The 21302-nt window shown below is 35.3% G+C and overlaps 1 protein-coding gene and 1 pseudogene across 1 annotated transcript; both read left to right on the top strand.

Annotated features, from left to right (window-relative positions):
* The first annotated feature begins 730 nt into the window (after window positions 1-730).
* On the top strand, window positions 731-20885 carry Tmem207 (transmembrane protein 207). Its single transcript, XM_071614885.1, has 5 exons — window positions 731-802; window positions 2776-2813; window positions 9422-9466; window positions 10335-10477; window positions 20746-20885. Exons 1-5 carry the CDS (start codon window positions 731-733, stop codon window positions 20883-20885), a joined length of 438 nt encoding a protein of 145 aa, XP_071470986.1.
* Window positions 13531-13630, top strand: LOC114105192 (U6 spliceosomal RNA; annotated as a pseudogene).
* Window positions 20886-21302: the final 417 nt, after the last annotated feature.

The raw sequence follows: 21302 nt of genomic DNA, 5'->3' as shown, positions 1-21302 counted from the left end.
GAGTGACATGTTAAAATCCTTTCAGTATGCTCAAAAGAACCAGTGAACAAGGACATTTGTGGCCACTTCATCTCTGCAGATGTCCTTGCTCTGCAACAGAAGTAGAATTCTTGACCAAGGGTACATTTATTTTTTAGTTTGATAGACATTGCCCTATTGTCTTTGAAAAAACTTGTATAGTTTTCCCAATTATATACAAAAGGGTGTTTCTTTATATCTAGCTCTTCTGCTGTATTATTGAATTTTGAACTTGCCAGTCTGATAATTGTAAATTCAAGGCTGTGTTAGACCTGAGTCTGAAAATGATGGGCAGGAAAAGAGGAGCAAGGAGGACACATAAAGGGTAAAAAAATGAATAAATATTCCCAGTATGAGATTCTATTTTTTTAAAAAAAGATCTCACAAGTTCCCTGGAATAAGGCATGTACTTGAATTTTGAAAGTTACTTAAGCAGCCAGCTAGATTTGCAGGTCAGGATTTATAACCCTTCCTTTTAGGGCCTTGAGAAACAGTACCAAGGTTCTGACCTTAAACTAAAATTCCTAAAACTCTTAGTACCTGAAATCATGCACCCAACATTCCTCCCCAGCATGCACTTGATTAGTCACAAGGAGCCATCATTAATGCCTGCTCTGGAAGGAAGCACAGCATGGAGAATTTAGCAAGTTCTGAGACGGAGAGACCAGCGTAGACAGCAAAGCACCATCTCTGGGCAGATTAGCCTTGAAGGATGTCAAGATCCAGATCTTTCAGTGTCATTTCAGTGATCTCAACAGGAACTTGGTGTTTGTCACTATTCCAGGTAACCCTCTTTCTTTCCAGGAGACTTTCTAAAATACTCTGAGGATTTGACCTGCTACAGATATGTTCTTTGGGCATTGTAACTACATTTTTAAAATAATTCCTTTAAGAAGGTGTCACCAGCATCTTACAACTTATTTGTTGGCTGAAGATATGGCAAATAAAACATCCAGGGCATTCGGTTGACATCTTCTTTATTTAGTTCTATTCATATGATTGAAATAATACGATGCACATTTAACCTTTACTTCACTTTGCTATGCTGTGAAATTTTCAAAACATCAAAAATATTGTTGAAACAGAGAAAGGTATCATGGCTAGATTAATTTAAGAATGTTGCTTTTTGCCTGCAACCATACTTGATTCTCAACAGTTTTTAAACGCTGACTGTTGTAGAAAGAAGCATTTTAGGATTTATTTTGGTTCCCCCACTCCAGCATCCTTTTCTGACCAATAACTGCATCTTTGTATCTGTGTTACCTGAAACCAACATATCTGAAAGACTTAGATCTAAAGCATATTAAAACTTCCCTCACCATTTCAAAATAACATGGGAGTCTGACAGCTAATGCTTTGGCAGTGAGGTGGTAATAATGAAATACCATATATACTCAGGTACAGCATGCAGAGAAGATTGGGAAGTGACTTGAAATGCTGGCTTTATTTGTTTATCTGTTAAGCTAGATCCCAAATGATTTCATTTACTCATAAATAAACTTTCTTTATGGACAAAATTTGAGTGTTCATTTTCCTCTCAGTTAGTATGCAAATCTATTTGCAGCAATCTAGCAAAAGAAAATGCAACTCATTTTCTGTGCTTATAAATTGTTCATTATCATGCTCTCTGATGACCAATTCATGACTCCATCTGCAACTCCACAAATCTCTTTACCCAGATAAACTTGGTGGTGTACATACAAGGTGCTGAAGAAGAAAAATTTGGAATTAAGGGAGAAAATTCATATCTCATACAAAATTCCTAGGTCAATCATTTAAAGTTTGTAAGTTTTTACCTGTACATATATGCAACAGTCCAGTGAAATAAATGCTTCCACTGACCTATTTGGGTTGAGTTTTATAGCTACGTTTAAGTGACATCTCAAGGCTTTTTTATTGTACACAGAAAGAGTTCCAATTCTTAGGAAAAAACAAACACACAAAGTCTTTAGAAAGAAATAGTTTCTTTCCTTGTAATTGTGGGTGTTATTATAACCTGTAAGGTTCAACACAGAGAACTAAGATAATTGTGATGGAATGCTTAGGGGTTTGGGTCTTCTAAAGGTTATTATTACCTTCCCTCTTTTTTGATAAAGATTGTAAATCTCAGCAGGAATTTCATATGATCTTAAGTGGACCTCAGCCTTAGAGCTGTTAAAGTCACCCCTTCATGCATACATTTAACACCCATTAATGCAAATAGGTTTGACTTATGTTTCCTCATACTGGGAACTTGCTTCCTTTGCATGAAAATACTACTCACAACTAATGAACTCTTTCCTCTGCCTTGAATGCAAAAATACACAGAAAAAATGCAAGGCATACAAAAGCTCTTTAGAGCAAGCAAAATCTGCCAATAGAGAAAACAAAAAACTCTTTACAAATACATCTATAGTGTATGTAGGATAAGAATCTAGTTTGCAATACACATCTCCTGTCACTGCTGAATTTAAAAATCTACCTAGAGAATTTTTGTTGTTGTTTTTTTATGATGGTGCTGGGGATCAAACCCAGTGCCTCATATTCTAGGCAGGCTCTGTACCATTGAGCTACACCTCCAGCCCCCAGAGAAATTTTTTCAATTAAAACTCTGTACACCAACAATAAACTATGCAACAGAGCTTTTAATTAAAAAAAAGAAGAAGAAGAAGAAGAACAAAAGAAAGATATAAACCCGCATTGTCTCTAGGCACTGCTCGTATTAAAGGATTAGACTGATGAGATGTTGGATTTTATTGTTCTAAACATGTGTTTCAGTTGGTGCTTTCGAATCTGCCATGCGAAGAAAATGAAATGTAAGTAAATAGCAATAGATTCCTTGTTTTTATTTAGCATTTTAAAAATTCAAACAATCAAAAAGGATAAAGTCAATTATAAAGCCCCCAAAGAGTTTCAAGTGATGGTGATAATCACATAAGAAAAACACTAATAGTTTTTAAATGCAGATGGCTTAATTTTTCTAAAACCAAGAGATAATAATTTTCTTAAGATCGTTATTAAATAAAGAAGGGGCCTGGTTTATTTCTAGATATTTTTGGTCACTGACTTCCCCTTCCTTTAAGCATCCAGGGTGCTGTAAGTGCATGAGAGAATCATCACGATGTCACCTCCTCCGCAGCTGCATTCACATGCATAGGTCACAGCAATGATGGGTGGCAATTTACCGGACAACAAACAAACCCAAATTCTAACTTGTATTATGTGTACATTTCAAAGTGATTCTGATATGAATTATGTGAATAATTGACTCGCTTTTCTCACTTTTTGTGCTGTGGATTTAATGGTTCCCAGAATTCTATTCGGGAGATGGGGAGAAGGTGCCATTAATAATGCTGATGATGATTCATGATAACTATAATGCACTGTGACTTAGTGCAAGTGTCAGAAAAGCACTCCTGCCACGTGCTGTCTTCTGGTTGCTACACTCTCTGCCAGCCAGCTGCTTTCAATTATCATTGTCTATTTCCCTCAAAGCCAAGGTCTATGGACACTGGCTCTAAAGTAAGAGTCCGGGCCAAATGGGGCTTTCCTGGGCTCTGGAGTCATTCGCCTGTCTCTGGAGGATCATCTTCTTGTTAACAATCTACTTATTAAGTGTATGCCCCCTTTTAGTGTTTGCATCAACCTTCATTGCTGTTTCTTTTCATTTATTTTCAGACCTGCCATTTTGTTCTATCTCTTGCTGTTTGTGACATGATAATTTTTGATTATAGGCTTTCCTGACTCTGGATTTCATAGCTACACTCATCCTGCCTCATCGTTTTCTGCCTTTGACTCAGAAAAATAGAATACAGAATTTCATAATTGGAAAATATCTTAAGTGTCAATTCTAATTCTCTGATCAACATGACAGGGAAACATGGCATTGAGGAACAATTTATATTTACTTTTGAGCCTCTGAGGCTACAGGTCTCCTTTTTAGGGGAAGAAATTGAGATCCAGACAGATAGTAAATTAACAAGAGGACTTCAACTGATATTGGGTATGACCTTTTATTGGCTACATTTAAGTTTTACATCTAAACTTTTACATCTAATTTTCCATTATATTATCATTATTTCCCTTTTGAGTGAAAACTAGAAACTGCCTTTTTATGATTAGGATTGAGGTGTCCTCCAAAAGCTCACGTGTGAGACAATGCAAGAAGTTTTGGAGGAGAACTGATTGGGTTATAGCCAATAAATCAGTAAATTAATCCCCTGATGGGGATTAACTGAATGGTAACTGAAGTGGTAGGGTGTAGCTGGAGGAAGTGATTCATTGTGGCTTTCCGGTATATATTCTGTATCTGGTGAGTGGAACTCTCTCTCTCTGCTTTCTGATCATCATGTGAGCTGCTTCCCTCTGCCACACTCTTCCGCCTTGATGTTCAGCCTCACCTCCAGCCCTGAGGAATGGAGCTGGCCTTCTATGGTATAAAAAATCTGAAACCATGAGCCCTCAAAATAAACTTTTCCTCCTCTATAATTGTGATGGTCAGATTCTTTTAGTCACAGCAATGAAAAAAAGCTGACTAAAATGTGCCTCAAATACATTTCAAATTAGTAGGAAATAAAGACAAGAGAGTAGCTGGAAGAATAGGGAAGTAGTAAGTAAAGGTATTGAAGGTAGATACAATCTCTCTTTTTTTATGCAAGATAGTGTTAGTGAGATTAGTCTAAAATGAAAGGTGTGCTGGTTTCTTAAAGAGTAGAAGTTCCACATCCAAACAGGATTCACTTTCTCTACCTATATTTGTCCTAGATATCTTCAATTTAGGATTTCATCTTTGATCTGAGACATTATCTTTGTTAAAATCCATTACCTGTCCAAGAGAGTATACATTCATCCTTTATCAAACTATAAGAGAGTAACACAAACCCACTAGATTACAGGTAAAAGGAAGCATAGAGATGGCCCTCTCCACATGTCCTTTTGAAATGAGAAACATAAAAGAAGAGTAACTTGCCCAAAGTTCACACACAAAATGGACACAAAAATCAGAGATGGATCAGAATGCAAGGGAGTAGAAGAGCAGAAAGAAAATGGAATGAGGGCTATTCTGATAGAGGCCATGTTTGAGTGAGAAAGGATCTCTGAATAGCCAGAAATAACTTTGTTTTTCATTAATTAACTTCTTGATCCAAATATTTGCAAAATAATTCATATATGTGTGTGTGTGTGTGTATATATATATATATATACATATATATATTTACATACTCAATGTTTAAAATTTTTGATCTATTATTAGTTCTATTTAAATTTGTTTTAAAACACTAGGCTTTTAATTTTGTGATATGACCTACTCATTTTATTTTTATAACTGAATTTTTAGTAGCAACAATGCATTGCTTCACTTTACATAAAATTTAAGTGTTAATTTATTGTATGAAATCAAATGTGATAGAGCCCCCTCTATCTCTTTAATCCATTCCTCTCCCCATAAATAAATAATTACACTGATTTGCATGTATGTATATAGTGATTTATAAAACATATATTATATATATAAAGTATTATGTAAATTAATTTTGTTAATAAATTTCCTAATGACATGCTACCATCTCACTTGGCCAGTGAGGGTAAATATTTAGTTCAAGAGCAAGGAATCAAAGAAGAGGTAGAGTTTAGATGGAGACCCAGAACTGACTCTAAATTCTGAACCCAGATGTTTAACCACAAAGTCATATTGTACATCTGACATTTAATCACTATAAAATTGGTGAAATGCCTGAGGAACATATAGCCTATTCAGTTTCCTAGATACTATGCAATTTACCACCAATTTCTGGATGACATGACTTACTACCCATCCTTCCCACATGTTTGTGAGCATGAATTGTACATTGGCCTAATTGGAGGAGTAGTTTTATTTAAAAAGAAAAAAAAATCGTGAAATTTGTTATTTTATTTATCCTAAGACTATGGAAACACTGTTCCTATTATTAACAATGGTCTCTTTATGAAGTCCCATGGTTTGAATTTTTCTCTAGTTTCTATAGGAAGAATAGTTTTACATCTGATGAATAATGTTGTTTGTTTTGTTCATTTTAAAGGACAGTATATACCAGTTCTCTCTCATCTTATTAACTGCTAGAAAGCTTAAGCCAGATCTGGAGTTCAGTTCTTTTATAAATGGGACTTGTTACATTTGGTTTACAAATTGATCTCATTCTTGTCTTATTCTCTGTGCCTGATACTCTCCATGCTCTCACTTGTAAATTTTTTCATTTTTGTATTTTCAGTATTTCCTGAAAGCATTTTGGAACACAGGATATTGGATGCATTCAGCTAACACTCCATAGAATGTAGAGCTGAGTTTTAGTGCTCCCAGTTGCAGTATTGCATGGTGGTAATGGACATGGCTCCACAGTCAGACCATTTGTGTTTAAAACCTCTGCCACTTCCAGTAATGCTAATTTGGACAAGTTACTTAACCTCCCTGCGATTGAGTTTTCTGAATTATAAAAAGAAGATTATAATAGTGTGGGCCTCACTTATAGTGCTGTAAGTTCTAAAGTGAATTACTTGACATGACCTAATATACCTGGTTTGGAAGAATGCCTGCCATAGAAAATGCTGGGTCATTGTAGAGAGGAGCAAATGGAGCAGATCTGCAGTTTTCTTCCTGAATTAATGTAATTAATGAATTTAAAATTTTAGTTGCATGGATTCTCAGCACTGAGAAGACCAACTAGTCTAACCATCCATATAGAGCAGGAATCATTTCCAGAGGATCCAAGTAAAGAAGGGCCCTTGTTCTGGTAGAAACTGAAATTATCTCTATCATCTACTTCTAGAAGATTCTGATTATTTCAAATGTCTTCCTTAAACATTCCTTTCTGCTCTCATTTCTCCCTGATAGCTATCTTGTTTTCTTTTTAACATCAGCATCCTAATTTGAGCAACACCTGAATAATAACTTCATTTTTTAAAAAATATAAACTTTGTACTCTAAAGATCTTGCATTTAAAATTTGAGCAATTGGAATGCTGTTACAGTTCAGAAATTATTTTTTTAAGAATTCAAAATGTTTTTGTTGAAGAATTGAATTTGAGAAAGAAATGGGAATAATGGTGAGAAAGAAGGAGCCAGAAGACACATATTCTATGTTAAGTTCCAGCTAGTGACCTCCCACTTTCATTCCTTATTCTGGATCCCAGGTGTACAGTGAATAAAATCCTTAGAGTGAGATACATGTCAGAATTTTTTGAATTACATGATAGATGTCAGAATTTTTGGAATTACTTGACAACTCCATTCTCCAGCTAAGTTCTTTTTGGCCATTTTATTACTTGTAAGAACAACCACCAGAGGGTGCACAGGGCTAGTAAAGAGAAAGTGAAATAAGTCAAGTTTGGGTTATTGCTAGCACTGAAAACAATCATGAGTGGCTAATAAATAAGAATTATGAAATAAAATGAGGCACTCAATTTTTAGCCTTGACTTAAAGTTATATGGGATGATTCTAAATGTAAAAATAGAGGAGATTTATATATGCATGAAGATGAGATAATCCATTCCAAGCTTTGATCTTAGAAGTCAAGATCTACAAACAAGAAACTTCAGCTTTTTTATTTGATCAGGACACCATGGAAATTTACCTATATTCATCTCTTGAGTTGGATACTATATTTTGAAGAATTTTATATTTTAATGTAATATTTTAATACTTTCTGATGACAAAAGTAATGCCTATATAAATATTCAAACAATATGAAAATATTAAAAGGAAAATGTTCTTTATTATACAATCTTCAAGAGAAGCCTTGATGGTACAATGATGGAATATTTTATATTTAACTAATAGCTATTTTTGCTGGAATCATTGTATTTGTCTAAAAGAATATATACAGTATAGGGCTGAGCTCTCTAAATTGTTTTTCTTACCAAAACTTTTAATTATAAATAAAAGTCTATATTTTTCTCTATGACAAGATAATATTCTCTTAAATGATGTGTCATTAATTATTGTTACCATCCTTTACTAATGATCACTTATCCTGAGATACCTTTGAAAGTTATACTTCAGTTGCCTTTTGGGGGGGATTGGGGGAGTACCAGAAATTGAATTCAGAGGCACTTGACCACTAAGCCACATCTCCAGCCCTATTTTGTATTTTATTTAGAGACGGGGTCTCACTGATTTGCTTAGTGCTTTGCTTTTGCTGAAGCTGGCTTTGAATTTGATGTCCTCCTGTCTCAGCCTCTCAAACCACTGGGATTGCAGGCATGCACCACTGTGCCCAGCTTCAGTTGCAATTCTTAAATCAGCATTTGTACATATGAACTTTCCTAAACTCTTTAGGTGCTTTAAACAAACTAACTAACTAACCAAAGAAACAAAAATAAGCAAATAAAAACTTTAGTGTCTGGGTAATTGACTTATCTTCAATGTTAAGGCAAAATTTCTAAGTCAAGAAGTATTAGAAAGTCACTTCTAACTAGTATAATGATGAATGTGAAAGCAATAAATTAATGGATGCTTATGAGCACTTTCAAGCTGAGAAGCACTAAGTATTATTTTAACAGTGGCTGAAAAAGCATGATTAAGGATGGCTCCATCTCAGAAGCTTATCAGGTTGTGATGAACAGGTTTCCCCTGTTCACTCTCAAGACACTTTAGAAGTGTCCATACATGAAGTCTGGAAAGAAGTCCTTATGCAAACATACCCTCTGCACCAGGTCAGGTATATGAGGGACTGAGATGAACAACACATATATCTCTACTCCTGAGAGTCAAACCCATGTGAAATTTGTTTTTGTGTGATCTTTTCAAACTTACCTCAAGAATGATTGAGTTTTGCCTCAACGCACAAACGATCTCACCCCTCCAACTGAAGAAGTCAACTCCTCTTCTTGGTGAATGATAAACATGTGGCCACATTCATTTTCTTTCTAGCCTAACTTCTTTCTTTACCAATTGTTGAACTAGAAAGCAACCAATTTTCCAATGCTTGCTACTCTACCAAGTTATTAAAGTTTAACAGAAATTATAAACCTTCCCTGGAGAATTTGGAAAGTAAAGGACTCTAGATACCTGGATCAACAGAAGGGTGATATGATTACTTGCCTAATACAGATGACGCATTGGCCCTAAAAAGTTAGTCATGACCTTCTTGTTGCACAATAGTATTTTTTAACTCTAGAATCAAACATATTTCAGGGCAGTCATCTGTTTGTATGTCTAGCAGATTCAAACCGTTCCATCTTTTCAGTGCCTTGGCGTGGACACAGTGTAACTTACACACTTAATTTTGCTGGGAGTAGGTTGTGGGGCAGGCGTTGTGGTGGCGGTAAACAAACAATTGTTCTGGGGAAACAGATATGGGGATGTGGTGAGTAAAAATTTTATGGCCCCAGAGACATAGGCTTTAGCCAGCTAGAATTCTAGCACTTACTGCTTTTCTTTTATCACCAGGTGTCTAAATTATACTGATCAACACCCTAATGACTGGTACATCTGGTAAGGATATTCTCAATTTGTTTTATAAAACATTTGGTGAAATATGCATATCATTTTCCTAAATAATTTTAGACAGCACAAGAAATAACACAGCCTAAGGAAATTTAGGGGTCATGTACATCAATATCTATAGAAACATCATTTCCAGATGGTTGGCCAGTGTTTACTTATACATTTTCTGTGACAGTGAACTTACTATTTTTAATAATGTATTTCTGAGATGGAGATTTTTAGTGGTAAATTGTTTTTTTTTTCCACTTGAAATTTTTCTAAATGACTCTACAAATTTTACTTTTGGTAATAAAAGCAATAAAAATAAGCAGCTGCCTCTTTTATGAGATAGTTCATCAGATATTTTAAGATAGTTGATACACTTCTTAAATCTTGATATCTATAACTTCCAAATTTCATATTATCAGTTCTATTAGATGATTAGCTCTGAAACATGGAGACCTTATCTTTTTTACCTATGAATTCCCTAACCCTAACATCACTTACTAAAAATATTAGTTGAATGAATATATGGAAGTCTGGAATGACTAGATAATGTTCCCTTAAATGATGTGTCATTACTTATTGTCATTAATGAATGTATGGAAGAATTAACTAGTTCAATAAATAAGGAACCAAGACACTGCTTTTTAGAATACTCCTTCATTTTCCAAGGATGAAGTATTAATCACCACGTGGTAAGATCAAGCCTCTCTGAGGGCAGACAATATTCCAGGCCTGTGGCAATTATGGTGGGGGTAGATTGCTTAAAGGATTCCAACACCCAGTCTAGCTGAGTCCCTGACCATTTTTCAGGTAGTAACAGGAAGTCTTTGCTTGCTCTACCTCACTCCTCTCTGGCTGCTTTTGACCTCAGGTTTCTACTGCTGATTTTCTTGGTGTCTCTTCTCTGTGGAGTGGTGCTTTTCTGTCTCCAGTGCTGGCTGAAGAGATCCCGAATGGATTCCCCAAGACGCACCATGGCTGTTTTTGCTGTTGGAGATTTGGATTCCATTTGTGGTGAGTTGACACAGAGTTCTGGAACTTCTCTGTGAAGCCTTGAAAAGCTATCATCTGCCAAGTGAATCAGTGAACTTAGAATGGCAAATGGCTTATGGTATAGCCAAAGGCATGCTTTGAGAAGAGTTTAAGTGAGAAAAAATCAGAAAGAAAGAAAGCCCATAAGAAAGAGAATATATCTTAGGAAACTGACTCACAGTTGAGTATGAGATAGAATCTAAAGTGCAGAAGAATATTCTTGAGTTTTTGACATCAGTCTATCCAACTTGTATTCATAGTCTTGGTTACTTAGCTATGACTCACTTAACCCATCTGAAGTAGCACTAAACCACATTTTCCAGATGGTCTACTGCCAACGCATAGTGTGAAATCATTGTGACTGGACAGGGGAGTGCCAATCCATATGCCCTTTCTCTCCAGACACACTGACAGCATCCTGATGCTGCCTATACTCAATCCCCACCCCCCAAAACATGTTCCTCCCTCATTTCCCAATTCGCACGAGGAGGTAAGAAATGAAGAAATTAGAAATCTTAGAATTGTGCATAGCTTCCAACCCTAGCAATAAATAGGAAAACAATCAAACGAACAAAAGAAAAAAACTACCACGGATTTCTGGAAGGCTACAATTGATAATTCCTTTCTTTAATCATTAGCTTATTTCTTCATATTAAGCTTCATCTTCATTCGAACAGTGTTATGAGAATTTCCCTCTTAGGTACTACATCACATGCCACAATTGTCCCAAGAGTGCTTGGTAAAAATAAACTGTTTTAACTTCAAAAGTTACTTTAAAATTTAGTGATTGTTTTTACTATTAACTTTTTCCCACCCAAAAGTCCTTTAACAAGGACAAGACATTATCAGTTCGGGAAATGGTTATTTTGGGAAGGACTGTTAAATTCTCCAGTGATAATACATCTTTCTCTTGAAATTAAAAACACTTTTTATGAAGCAGACAGGGTAATAGGGTTACTGACCTTTTAACAAAATATGTTTGTTAAATATGTCAAAGGGATCTACATGTTAATGTTGGCCTATTTTTCTTCATTAAACTACAGATAGTTAATAAATGGCATTATAATTCTTCCAGCTGAACTTGCATTTCTAAAGAGAGGCACACAATTCTCCATCTTAGCCCTTCTCTCACTTTGAAGAAGAACCTTCCACTAGACTATCTTGAATATTTTTTTTAAAAAAGTTTGTTTCTAATTTTAAGCTACTCAATTATGCTGCTATAATGTCTAAGGTAGTTTATGTTCCTATTTCTCTAATGCTTTTCTAATTTCTGCAACGTGTTTGTTTTGCCTGCTCTTGAACTTGGGTGAACCAGCCAGAATAGGTCCGAGTGTGGGAGAAGGGGTCCAGGCTGATACACTGTCTCAGCCACAAGCACATGATAGTATTGAGTCCTGGGCATTCAGTCACATGCTCCATATTATTCTGAAATCATTATGAACAAGAAAAAAAAATAAACTTGTAAAGAAATTGAATTTTTAAAATAACAATATGGTCACAATTTATTTCACATCTAACAAGTGATAGGTTGAGGGTTTTTTGATATTCTCTGTCTTTGGAAGTTGTTGTTATTTCTCTTAGAGGATTTTATCTACTTTCACACTTCTGAGTTAATATACATAGAATTCTTTGCTGTAAGTCAACTAGTAGACTTCAAACTATCCAGAATTGTGGGTAGAGAGTCTATGAAAATTTAGGCTGGATACTAAGGGCTTAGCCACTTCATCCCTGTACACAAAGTATAGCCGCAGATGCTGAATATCATATATTTTTATGTAGTGACTCCATAACTGTAGGGATTGGATTCTAGTATATTTATTTCTGTCCTCATTCTATCATTTCCTCCCAGTGCCACTGGCACAGCTTCTGGATCATATTTTGCTCATGAATTCTCTTACAAAGCTTTTTTTCTATTGTCAATCTTGGAGACCACAGGCTCAGTTATCTCTTACCATTTATCTTTTCCCTTCCTACAATGAGTTGGATTTCACTTTATCCAACCCACTCCATCCTCTCTGAGTGATATTCAAGATGGCTATGAAGGGGTCTAACAACCATTCACAGTTTTCCTATGAATGTTGCCCCAGAGTTAATGCTTTTGCATTCCTGTTTCTCCTCTCCCAAACAAAATACAAAAGGGTAATTAAGGAAGTGGTGTTCTCTATGATCCCTAGAAGTTTCTTAACAAATTTTGCTGGAAATGAATTCCAGAGAGTTGATATTTTGAGGGAGTCAAAAACCTTAATCCACACAGGATTTACTTGGCTGACTGGATTCTCATCATACCTTCACCTCTCCAGATAAATGATTCTTCCTACCTAATATTTCTGTAAGAAGAAGCTTCTCTCCCAAGGGAAGCTAGAGAGCCTCTCCAGGATCTTCCTGTGGATAGACATTGAGGGCCCAGACCTGTCTCCATAATTTTCACCAAGGAGGTGCTCATAGCTTGAGGCTGAGTCCAGAACCTGAGGGGTTCACATGATCACACACTGAAGTACGGGGCTGTACCTGTGAGTTTTCCTCACAATCACTATTTGAAAGAGGTAGAGAACAATTAGAAATCATTTGAATGACACTGGCGACATGCTAGAATATGAAATAGAGGTTATGGCCTTCCTTTTATCTGTTACACACAGATGAAGGCCCAGAATGCTCCCTTCTGAATACAGAATATGAGAAATGGGTCATTTAAAACATTTTAATGGAGATACTAGATTTGATATATGAAAGTTGGGTTCCTCCCAGTCCTTCATTCTATTTCTTCAAAAGTTATTTCACTTTTATATCACGACTTTTTGATCATATTTTTTGAAATGGGTCCGCACATCTGATGTAAGTGTCAAAGGTTTGACTCTCAGGATCTCATGGAAGCTGCCCTCAAATGAGAAGAGTCAAGAGGAGAATTTTGGCTGAATATCAAAGGTTGGAGTTGACTGAACTTTACTAATGTTACAATATATAAAATAGACATTTTATCTCAATAGCAATTCAGGCTAACAGGTTACCAATTATCTTGATTAGAAATACTAAAAAGAGTGCTGGCTTCAGCAGCACATATACTAAAATTGGAGTGATACAGAAAAGATTAACATGGGCAAGGATGACATGCAAACTCTGGAAACATTCCATATTAAAAAATGCTAAAGAGAAGAAAGTAACTACTTGACTTGTTATCCTTATAAAAGGTATTTAAGGAAGGGGTTGCCATGCCATCCCATATCAATGTCTGATGAGATTTCAGGTCTAAAAAATGTCCTTGGGAACTCAGTCAAACACTTTAGAGCCCAAGAACATCCCCTTGTCCAGTAGTAATTATCTCATTTCACAGTATTGTGCTGGTTCAGCACTCAGATAACCATATCTTCCTACCCTTCATAATATCTGTACTCTTAATATCTTAATATTATAATATCTATGCTCTTTTTTTTCAATTCTTTTATAGTTACAGTTTTCTTTTCTCATGATGTATTTCATACTGGGTAGTATTGTGTTTTTTTTTATCTTTTTTTAAATTTTTTTATTATTAGTTGTTCAAAACATTACAAAGCTCTTGATATATCATATTTCATACATTTGATTCAAGCAGATTATGAACTCCCATTTTTACCCCGTATACATATTGCAGATTCACATCGGTTACACATCCACTTTTTTACATACTGCCATACTAGTGTCTGTTGTATTCTGCTGCCCTTCCTATCCTCTACTATCCTCCCTCCCCTCCCATCTTCTCTCTCTATCCCATCTACTGTAATTTATTTCTCTCTCTTGTTTTTTTTTCCCCCTTTCCCCTCACTTCCTCTTATATGTAATTTTGTATAACAATGAGGGTCTCCTTCCTTTACCATGAAATTTCCCTTCTCTCTCTCTTTCCCTCCCCACTCTCGTCCCTGTTTAATGGTGAACTTCTTCTCATGCTCTTCCTCCCTATTCTGTTCTTTGTTGCTCTCCTTATATCAAAGATGACATTTGGCATTTGTTTTTTAGGAACTGGCTAGCTTCACTTAGCATAATCTGCTCTAGTGCCATCCATTTCCCTGCAAATTCCATGATTTTGTCATTTTTTTAGTGCAGAGTAATACTCCATTGTGTATTAATGCCACATTTTTTTTATCCATTCATCTATTGAAGGGCATCTAGGTTGGTTCCACAGTCTAGCTATTGTGAATTGTGCTGCTATGAACATTGTTGTAGCATTATCCCTATAGTACGCTCTTGTAAGGTCTTTAGGGAATAGTCCAAGAAGGGGAATAGCTGGATCAAATGGTGGTTCCATTCCCAGCTTTCCCAGGAATCTCCATACTGCTTTCCAAATTGGCCGCACCAATTTGCAGCCCCACCAGCAATGTACAAGTGTACCCTTTTCCCCACATCCTCGCCAGCACTTGTTGTTTGACTTCATAATGGCTGCCAATCTTACTGGAGTGAGATGGTATCTTAGGGTGGTTTTGATTTGCATTTCTCTGACTGCTAGAGATGGTGAGCATTTTTTCATGTACTTGTTGATTGATTGTATGTCCTCCTCTGAGAAGTGTCTGTTCAGGTCCTTGGCCTTAATATGATATCTTAATATCATAATATCTATACTCTTGAATAGTAGATCCTATATTTAATGGCTCCCCTAAATAGTCATTGGGTTCAGTAGAAGAGTCTCCAACACTTATTCACTCAGTTATCATCTTCAATGCCCATACATCATGATGGAGATCTTTATTTCCCAGAAAGGAAGAAATAATCCCTCTAATATTCCCTGTTATGGGTTGGGTTGTATACTCCATTGAAATAATGTGTTCAAGTTTAAAGGCTCAGTACCTCAAAATCTGGCCATATTTGAAGATAGGGCCTTTAAAAAGCTAATGTAAAATGAGGAAATTGGGGATAGGTGTTAATGCAACAAGACTAACATCCTTCTAAGGAGAGATGAGCACACAGGCACAAAGAGGAGACCATGTGAAGAAACAGGGAGAAGTTGGTCATCTGCAAGCCAAAGACAGTTCTCAGAAGAAACCTAACCTGGCTGACACTTGATCTTGGACATGTAATCTCCAGAATTGTGAAAAAATAAATTTCTGTGCTTAAAGCCACTCAGTCTGTGGCACTCCGTTATGACAGCCCTATTACACAGTCCTTGGAGGTTAAAGAGGAAGAGAAGGAATTGTTAACGAAAGAAGGAGGAAGACCAAAATAAAGTCAAGAAGGTAGGCAAGGAGGAAGATGAGGACTAAGAGGAGAAAAATCTTAGTTTGAAGTTGTATTTTAAGGACTAAGATTAAAATCTATTTATTTTATAAAAACAAAACAAAACAAAACAAAAAAAAACCCTACATTTGTCTTATTTTTTTCTGCTCCAGGCCCACTTCCTTTTCCTGGATTTAGCTCCAGAATCTGCTAACTAGGTCCTCTTCCCTGCTTTTCGTTCTCCCCACCCCCACCCCACTGATCTTCTGGATGCAGTTCTTCTTTCCATCTCTGCTCCAAATCCCCACAATATCCATTCAATGCCTTTACAGATTCTCGAATGGATCATCTATGTAGCAGTTTCTGATGTCTTCTTGTGCTTTTTCCTCCACCATCAGACATGAACAGTTCTAGTATTGGGTATTTTGTTTCCTTCCAGCACTTATGTTAGGTGTAAAACTTATTTCTTCTATCAATGGTTAATTATTTCAGTACCTTACCTGTTTTAATAATGCTCTTGGAATTCCTCCTAAATGATAACTCAATAAAAAACACATTTGCAGCCAGTTCCCTCCCCCCACCATTAACGTGGAAATGAAGACTGAAAGTGCACACTGGGCTGCAGAAAGATTTCTTAAAGGAATCTGTGCAAGTTTTTAGTTAAAAATGGGGCAAAATAGAAAATTGTTAAAATTCTCATATAACCATGAATATCCAAAATCTCTACCATTTGTGATCATTACATACCAAGGACTATAAGACAAAGTGAACCAGATAGAATTACAAGTGATCTTAAAAGTAAACATGCTTGGTATAGTGATATGCAGCAGAAATCCCAGCTATTGACTGGTGGAGGTGGGAGGACAGCTTGAGCCCAACAATTCTAGAGCCACCTGGGCAACATAGCAAAACCCCAGTCACAAAGGGGGGGGGGGGGAGAAAGAAAGAAAGACAGGAAAAAAATTTTTAGTTTGTTATGTTAGCTATTTTGTTTTAAATTGGTATGTGAAAAGTAAGTAATGTAATGTCAACGGAGTTTTAAAATTTGTTCAAAAACACAGATTGTTCTATCTTAATTCACTGAAAACAAGGATAAAGGAAAGATTTCACTGAAAATAAGGCCATAAAGCTGAATAAAAGTCCCTATTAATGAGAAAATAGCCATTTAAAGACAATGAAGGAAAATAAACTTGGAGTTAAGGAAATAAGTAAAAGACAAATTTGAGCTTGCAGTAAATAAACAATGTAGTGTTCATTAGAAAAGAGCATAGGAGAGTGACCAGGCCACTCTTTGTCCATGTTTTAATGAAAAGTAGTGAATCACTGTCAAATCTACTTTAGTGTACTTTTACTTTCCTTCCATATTCTCCTGGATTGGAGCTGGGTTCTCTCAGCCCTCAAGAGGTCCCCTGACCTTTCCTGAGGAGGCAGCAAGTTGCAAGCCCACAGAGACACTCCTCCTGGGGACACTCATTCTGGCTTAGCTTCTCAGGTCTGGTGTTCCCTCATGAGGCTGCCCTCCAACTATCCAATCTCCCTGACCCCATTTCTTCCTTACAGATAATTTTCTCTTTTTTCTTATTTCAAAGAAAATAGAGATCCTGGTGTTCCAGCAGTGATTAAATGTGAGTGCTCTGACCCGGAGAGAGGAAGGAGGCTGGAGAGAGGTGAGCAAGAAGCAGGGCCTCTCACACTGTGTCCCTTTCTCCCCTCTGGTCTCTCAGGATTTGTTCATTTTAGGATCCTTAGAGATCTCTTCTGTGTATTTTATGTTCTATGTGTAAATGGTCTGGGATTTTTTTTTTTAACATAGGGAAAGAAGGAGTGTTTTATTCACATACTTTCCAGGAAGGGCATGACAATAGTGATAATTCACATTTATTGAGCATTTACTATGACCCAGGACTTTGATATTTGAATTTCATTTATTCTTCTCTACAACTCTTTGAGGGCCTACCATAATTTGAAATACTCTACAGATGAGAAAATGAAGGCATTTACAGACTAAGCAGCACAGTTAGTCGATGGTAGAGTCAAATTCAGGCCTTTGAGAATGATTTCCATATATGATAAAGGGATGAGATCAAGGAGGAAAAAGAGAACAAATAGAAAAGACATATTAAAATGTCAAGTCTATTGGAATTACTCTTAACAATGTGGAAAACATGAATTTGGGGTATGAAAACTCAGTGGTAAATGTATAGGTTTTACAACATTAAGCAATAAATTCTAATATTTTAGCCAGCAGTTCTGGTAATACTATAGGATTTTTGTAGGCATTCTAAATTGAGTTCCCTTAGTTTCTTAACTTTTTAAAAGATAAAAGTAACACCTGCTTTCCTCGCCCCCAATCACATGAATTATATGGAAACATGCCTTGAAAACAATTAAAAACTGATATATTTTCTATTTCAAAAGCTTTCTGAGCATATTAGCTTAGTTGCCTTTATTAATCAAATGCCTTGTAGTTTTTATAACAAGTTTCAGAGCAACAGACAAATCTGTAGTTAAGGAAATAATAAAACTTTCCAATCACAGAGCATAATTGTCAAGATCCTGTTGCCTAGAACACAACATTCATAATAGCAGTAGTAGAGTATATTGGAGAAGTAGAAGTAAATTAGAAAAGGTAATAAATGTGTTAGAGTCACCTGGTCAACAATTTCCAGGTAGACATTACCATTGACTTTATATTGACTATACCTGGAGCAGTCTCCCAGGAAAATAGTCAATTTTGAGTACAAGCTTTCACAATGGCTGGAATTACTTAGGCAATATGTTTTACTAATGATCAAGTCCCACAGACAGCTGGTGTCAGCTTAAATCTATAGATTTAATCCAGGATATTTTTTATTTTATGATTTTTGTTCAAACTAATATTGATACTTATTAAAACATTATGTAGCCATTAAAATAAAAGATCTATTATAAACAAAAAGTACATGTGTATTCATAGCATAGTAAAATTATTTATAAGTAATAGAAATAATAATAAACATTACTGTGTGCCAGAACTCACCTTAAACATTGTACTGCTTTTTTATAGGTAGACACTATCATTATCATTTTATTGTACAAAAAAGTTTGGGTAAATAAATATTATGCAATAGCCTAGGAATGGATTATTCAATTAAATAAATAACTTTCTGAGAAAATTACTGAATCAACAGGTGAGACTAATATTCTAACTGTATTCTACCCTTCATATGCTATATTCATGTTTGCATTATTACACTTTGCTATAAGGACCAGCAAGATAAGAAATCAGGCAAATACAAATGTATAAAAATTCATGATTCTAAATTGTTGTTCCACACCCAAGTAAACATTTTGAGTAATCTACATATGGGCTTGTGTGATGCAGCTAATGCCTAATAAGTAACACATTTTAAAATTTGTTTTATAATTGGACCATGTTCTTTGGAAACTTCCCAGTGGAATTCTTCAAGGAAGGTCAGCAAATTTCTATTAAAGGACAGATAAAATATTTTTGGCTTCGCAGTCCATATAGTCTCTGAAGGAACTACTCACCTCTGTCACTATAGTTCAAAAGCAGCCATAGTCAATATGTAAATGAATAGGTATAGATGCGTTCCAGTTAAATTTAATATACAAAAATACCCAAGAGCTGGATTTAGTTCAAGGACTTCTATAAAATTAAATTTACGGTCATTACTATTGTTTTGGGAAGAAGCAATCAAAATCATTCAAAGTCAGGTAAAGACTCAGGTGAAAAAAAATGTATACAAAGAAAGAGTGTTATAAAATATTACTATTGATTTCCTGTGTGGCTCAAAAATAATCTTTCAAAAAATACTAATAGAGTTCTAAAAGTTACTAGGATAAATTCAAAGTCCCTCAAGGTTACCGGTTTGTGGATGAGAAGGCCTGTTTTTGATATTTAGTGACTTTATTGTACAATCTACAAACCAGAATCTTTATTTCTTTTTTTTTTACATATAGAAAGTATGTTTTTAATTTGTTGTTTTTAGATATACATGACAGTAGGGTGTATTTTGACATATTATACATACTTCAAGTGCAACCCATTCCAATTTTTATCCCATTCTGTGGTTGTACATGATGTGGAGTTACACTGGCCGAGCATAGGAAAATTATGTCTGGTTCATTCTACTGTCTTGATAGAAAGTATTGATAACATTCAGTCTTGCCAAATTTTACATCTTCTGTTGATACTGTTGGAGGATTATTCGACAAATTGCAAATCCAGACTAACTGGTTTTCTATTTGGCCTTGAATATTGTTTCACAATCCTGGCAATGAATGTTTTCTGAAATATAAAATTCATAACCTCTTATCATTTCTGAAAGCCACACATCAACCCTTTCTTAACTCTAAGGAATTTAACAATGAGATATGAAGCAACCAGCAGTAACTTTCTGGTTCTTTCCCTCTAAACTACACTTCTTTTTTTTTTTTTAATTTTTTATTGTTGGTTGTTCAAAACATTACAAATTTCTTGATATATCATATTTCACACTTTGCAGAATCTTTATTTCAAAGTATGTTTTTAAATTTTAGAATCTGTGTGTGTGATATACTTTAAATGCAAATTTTTCAGCATTTATCTTAACATTTTTACTATTACAAGAAAATGTTTAAAGTGATTTTTGCATTATTTGCAGTTAGTAAAAATAAATACAAATAAAGTTTAAAAGTGATATTTTAATGTAGAAACACTAGACACTAGAAAGTGAAACCTGCATGTCCTATGCTGGGAGTATTAGCTAAAATGCTGTGTAAGGAATCCTCTATTCTGTTCTATGAAAAAAAAAAAAAAAAAAACATTCCTCCTAGTTTCAGTTATAAAATTGTAAATGCTTCTTGATGGGTTGGTCAATAATGATATGATCACTTCATTCAAGGAAATTTTCTTGCTATCATGACTAAACTATCACTTTGGAGAGCAAGATAGTTGTAAATTTTTTCTCAAGTGCACAAATAATTTTCAGTTGCCCTAGTGATAAAAAAAATGGCAGATTTCTTCAGGCATTTTGTGTACTTCTGCTTTATGCTGTCTAGTAAGATGACATATCTCTTTTTCTTTCCAGGGACTGAAGCAGCTGTGAGTCCAACTCTTGGAATTCACCTTCAAACTCAAAACCTTGAACAGTACCCTGTTCCATGTTTTGACACACTAGGTCCTCCACCCCCATATGAAGAAATTCCAAAAACACAAGGTTGTTTTTAGATTTGGATCATCAACTGAAAGTATAATTCCAAAATATTACATTTAAGAATAATTCTTTCATTTACTAAGAATTCCTAGAGACATAATAATATAATCTGAAAATGTGCAAGTAGTAGAGAAAATGAATGTAGGGAAAAAATTTAGTCATGGAGATGTTTTAGTAATGAATTAGTGAACTTTTCATATATTACTCTGTTATACTTTTTATGCTACACAACCAGTATAATAGTTCTTCATTAGTTTTCAAGTGGGCAGGAACCAAGTGCTAGGAATCACCTCCGTCCAGTTTAGGATTCTACTGTATTGTTACTCATATTTGTCTCTTCCTCATTATTTCCATCTTAATCAGACCTCTCCTCTACTATAGAGTCAATAAAATACTTTAACAATGGCCTAAGTAGAGATTCAGACATGTCC

Source organism: Marmota flaviventris, chromosome 8 (assembly GCF_047511675.1).
Source record: "Marmota flaviventris isolate mMarFla1 chromosome 8, mMarFla1.hap1, whole genome shotgun sequence".
NCBI lineage: Eukaryota > Metazoa > Chordata > Mammalia > Rodentia > Sciuridae > Marmota > Marmota flaviventris.
This window is presented reverse-complemented; position numbering and strand designations above follow the sequence as displayed.

Excerpts from the sequence above, each read along its gene's own strand:
- Tmem207 (XM_071614885.1), top strand. The coding sequence starts at position 731 with ATGTCAAGATCCAGATCTTTCAGTGTCATTTCAGTGATCTCAACAGGA. Across the intron at positions 803-2,775 it reads GGTGTTTGTCACTATTCCAG|TTGGTGCTTTCGAATCTGCC; the intron begins GTAACCCTCTTT and ends CATGTGTTTCAG. Across the intron at positions 9,467-10,334 it reads CCTAATGACTGGTACATCTG|GTTTCTACTGCTGATTTTCT; the intron begins GTAAGGATATTC and ends TTTTGACCTCAG.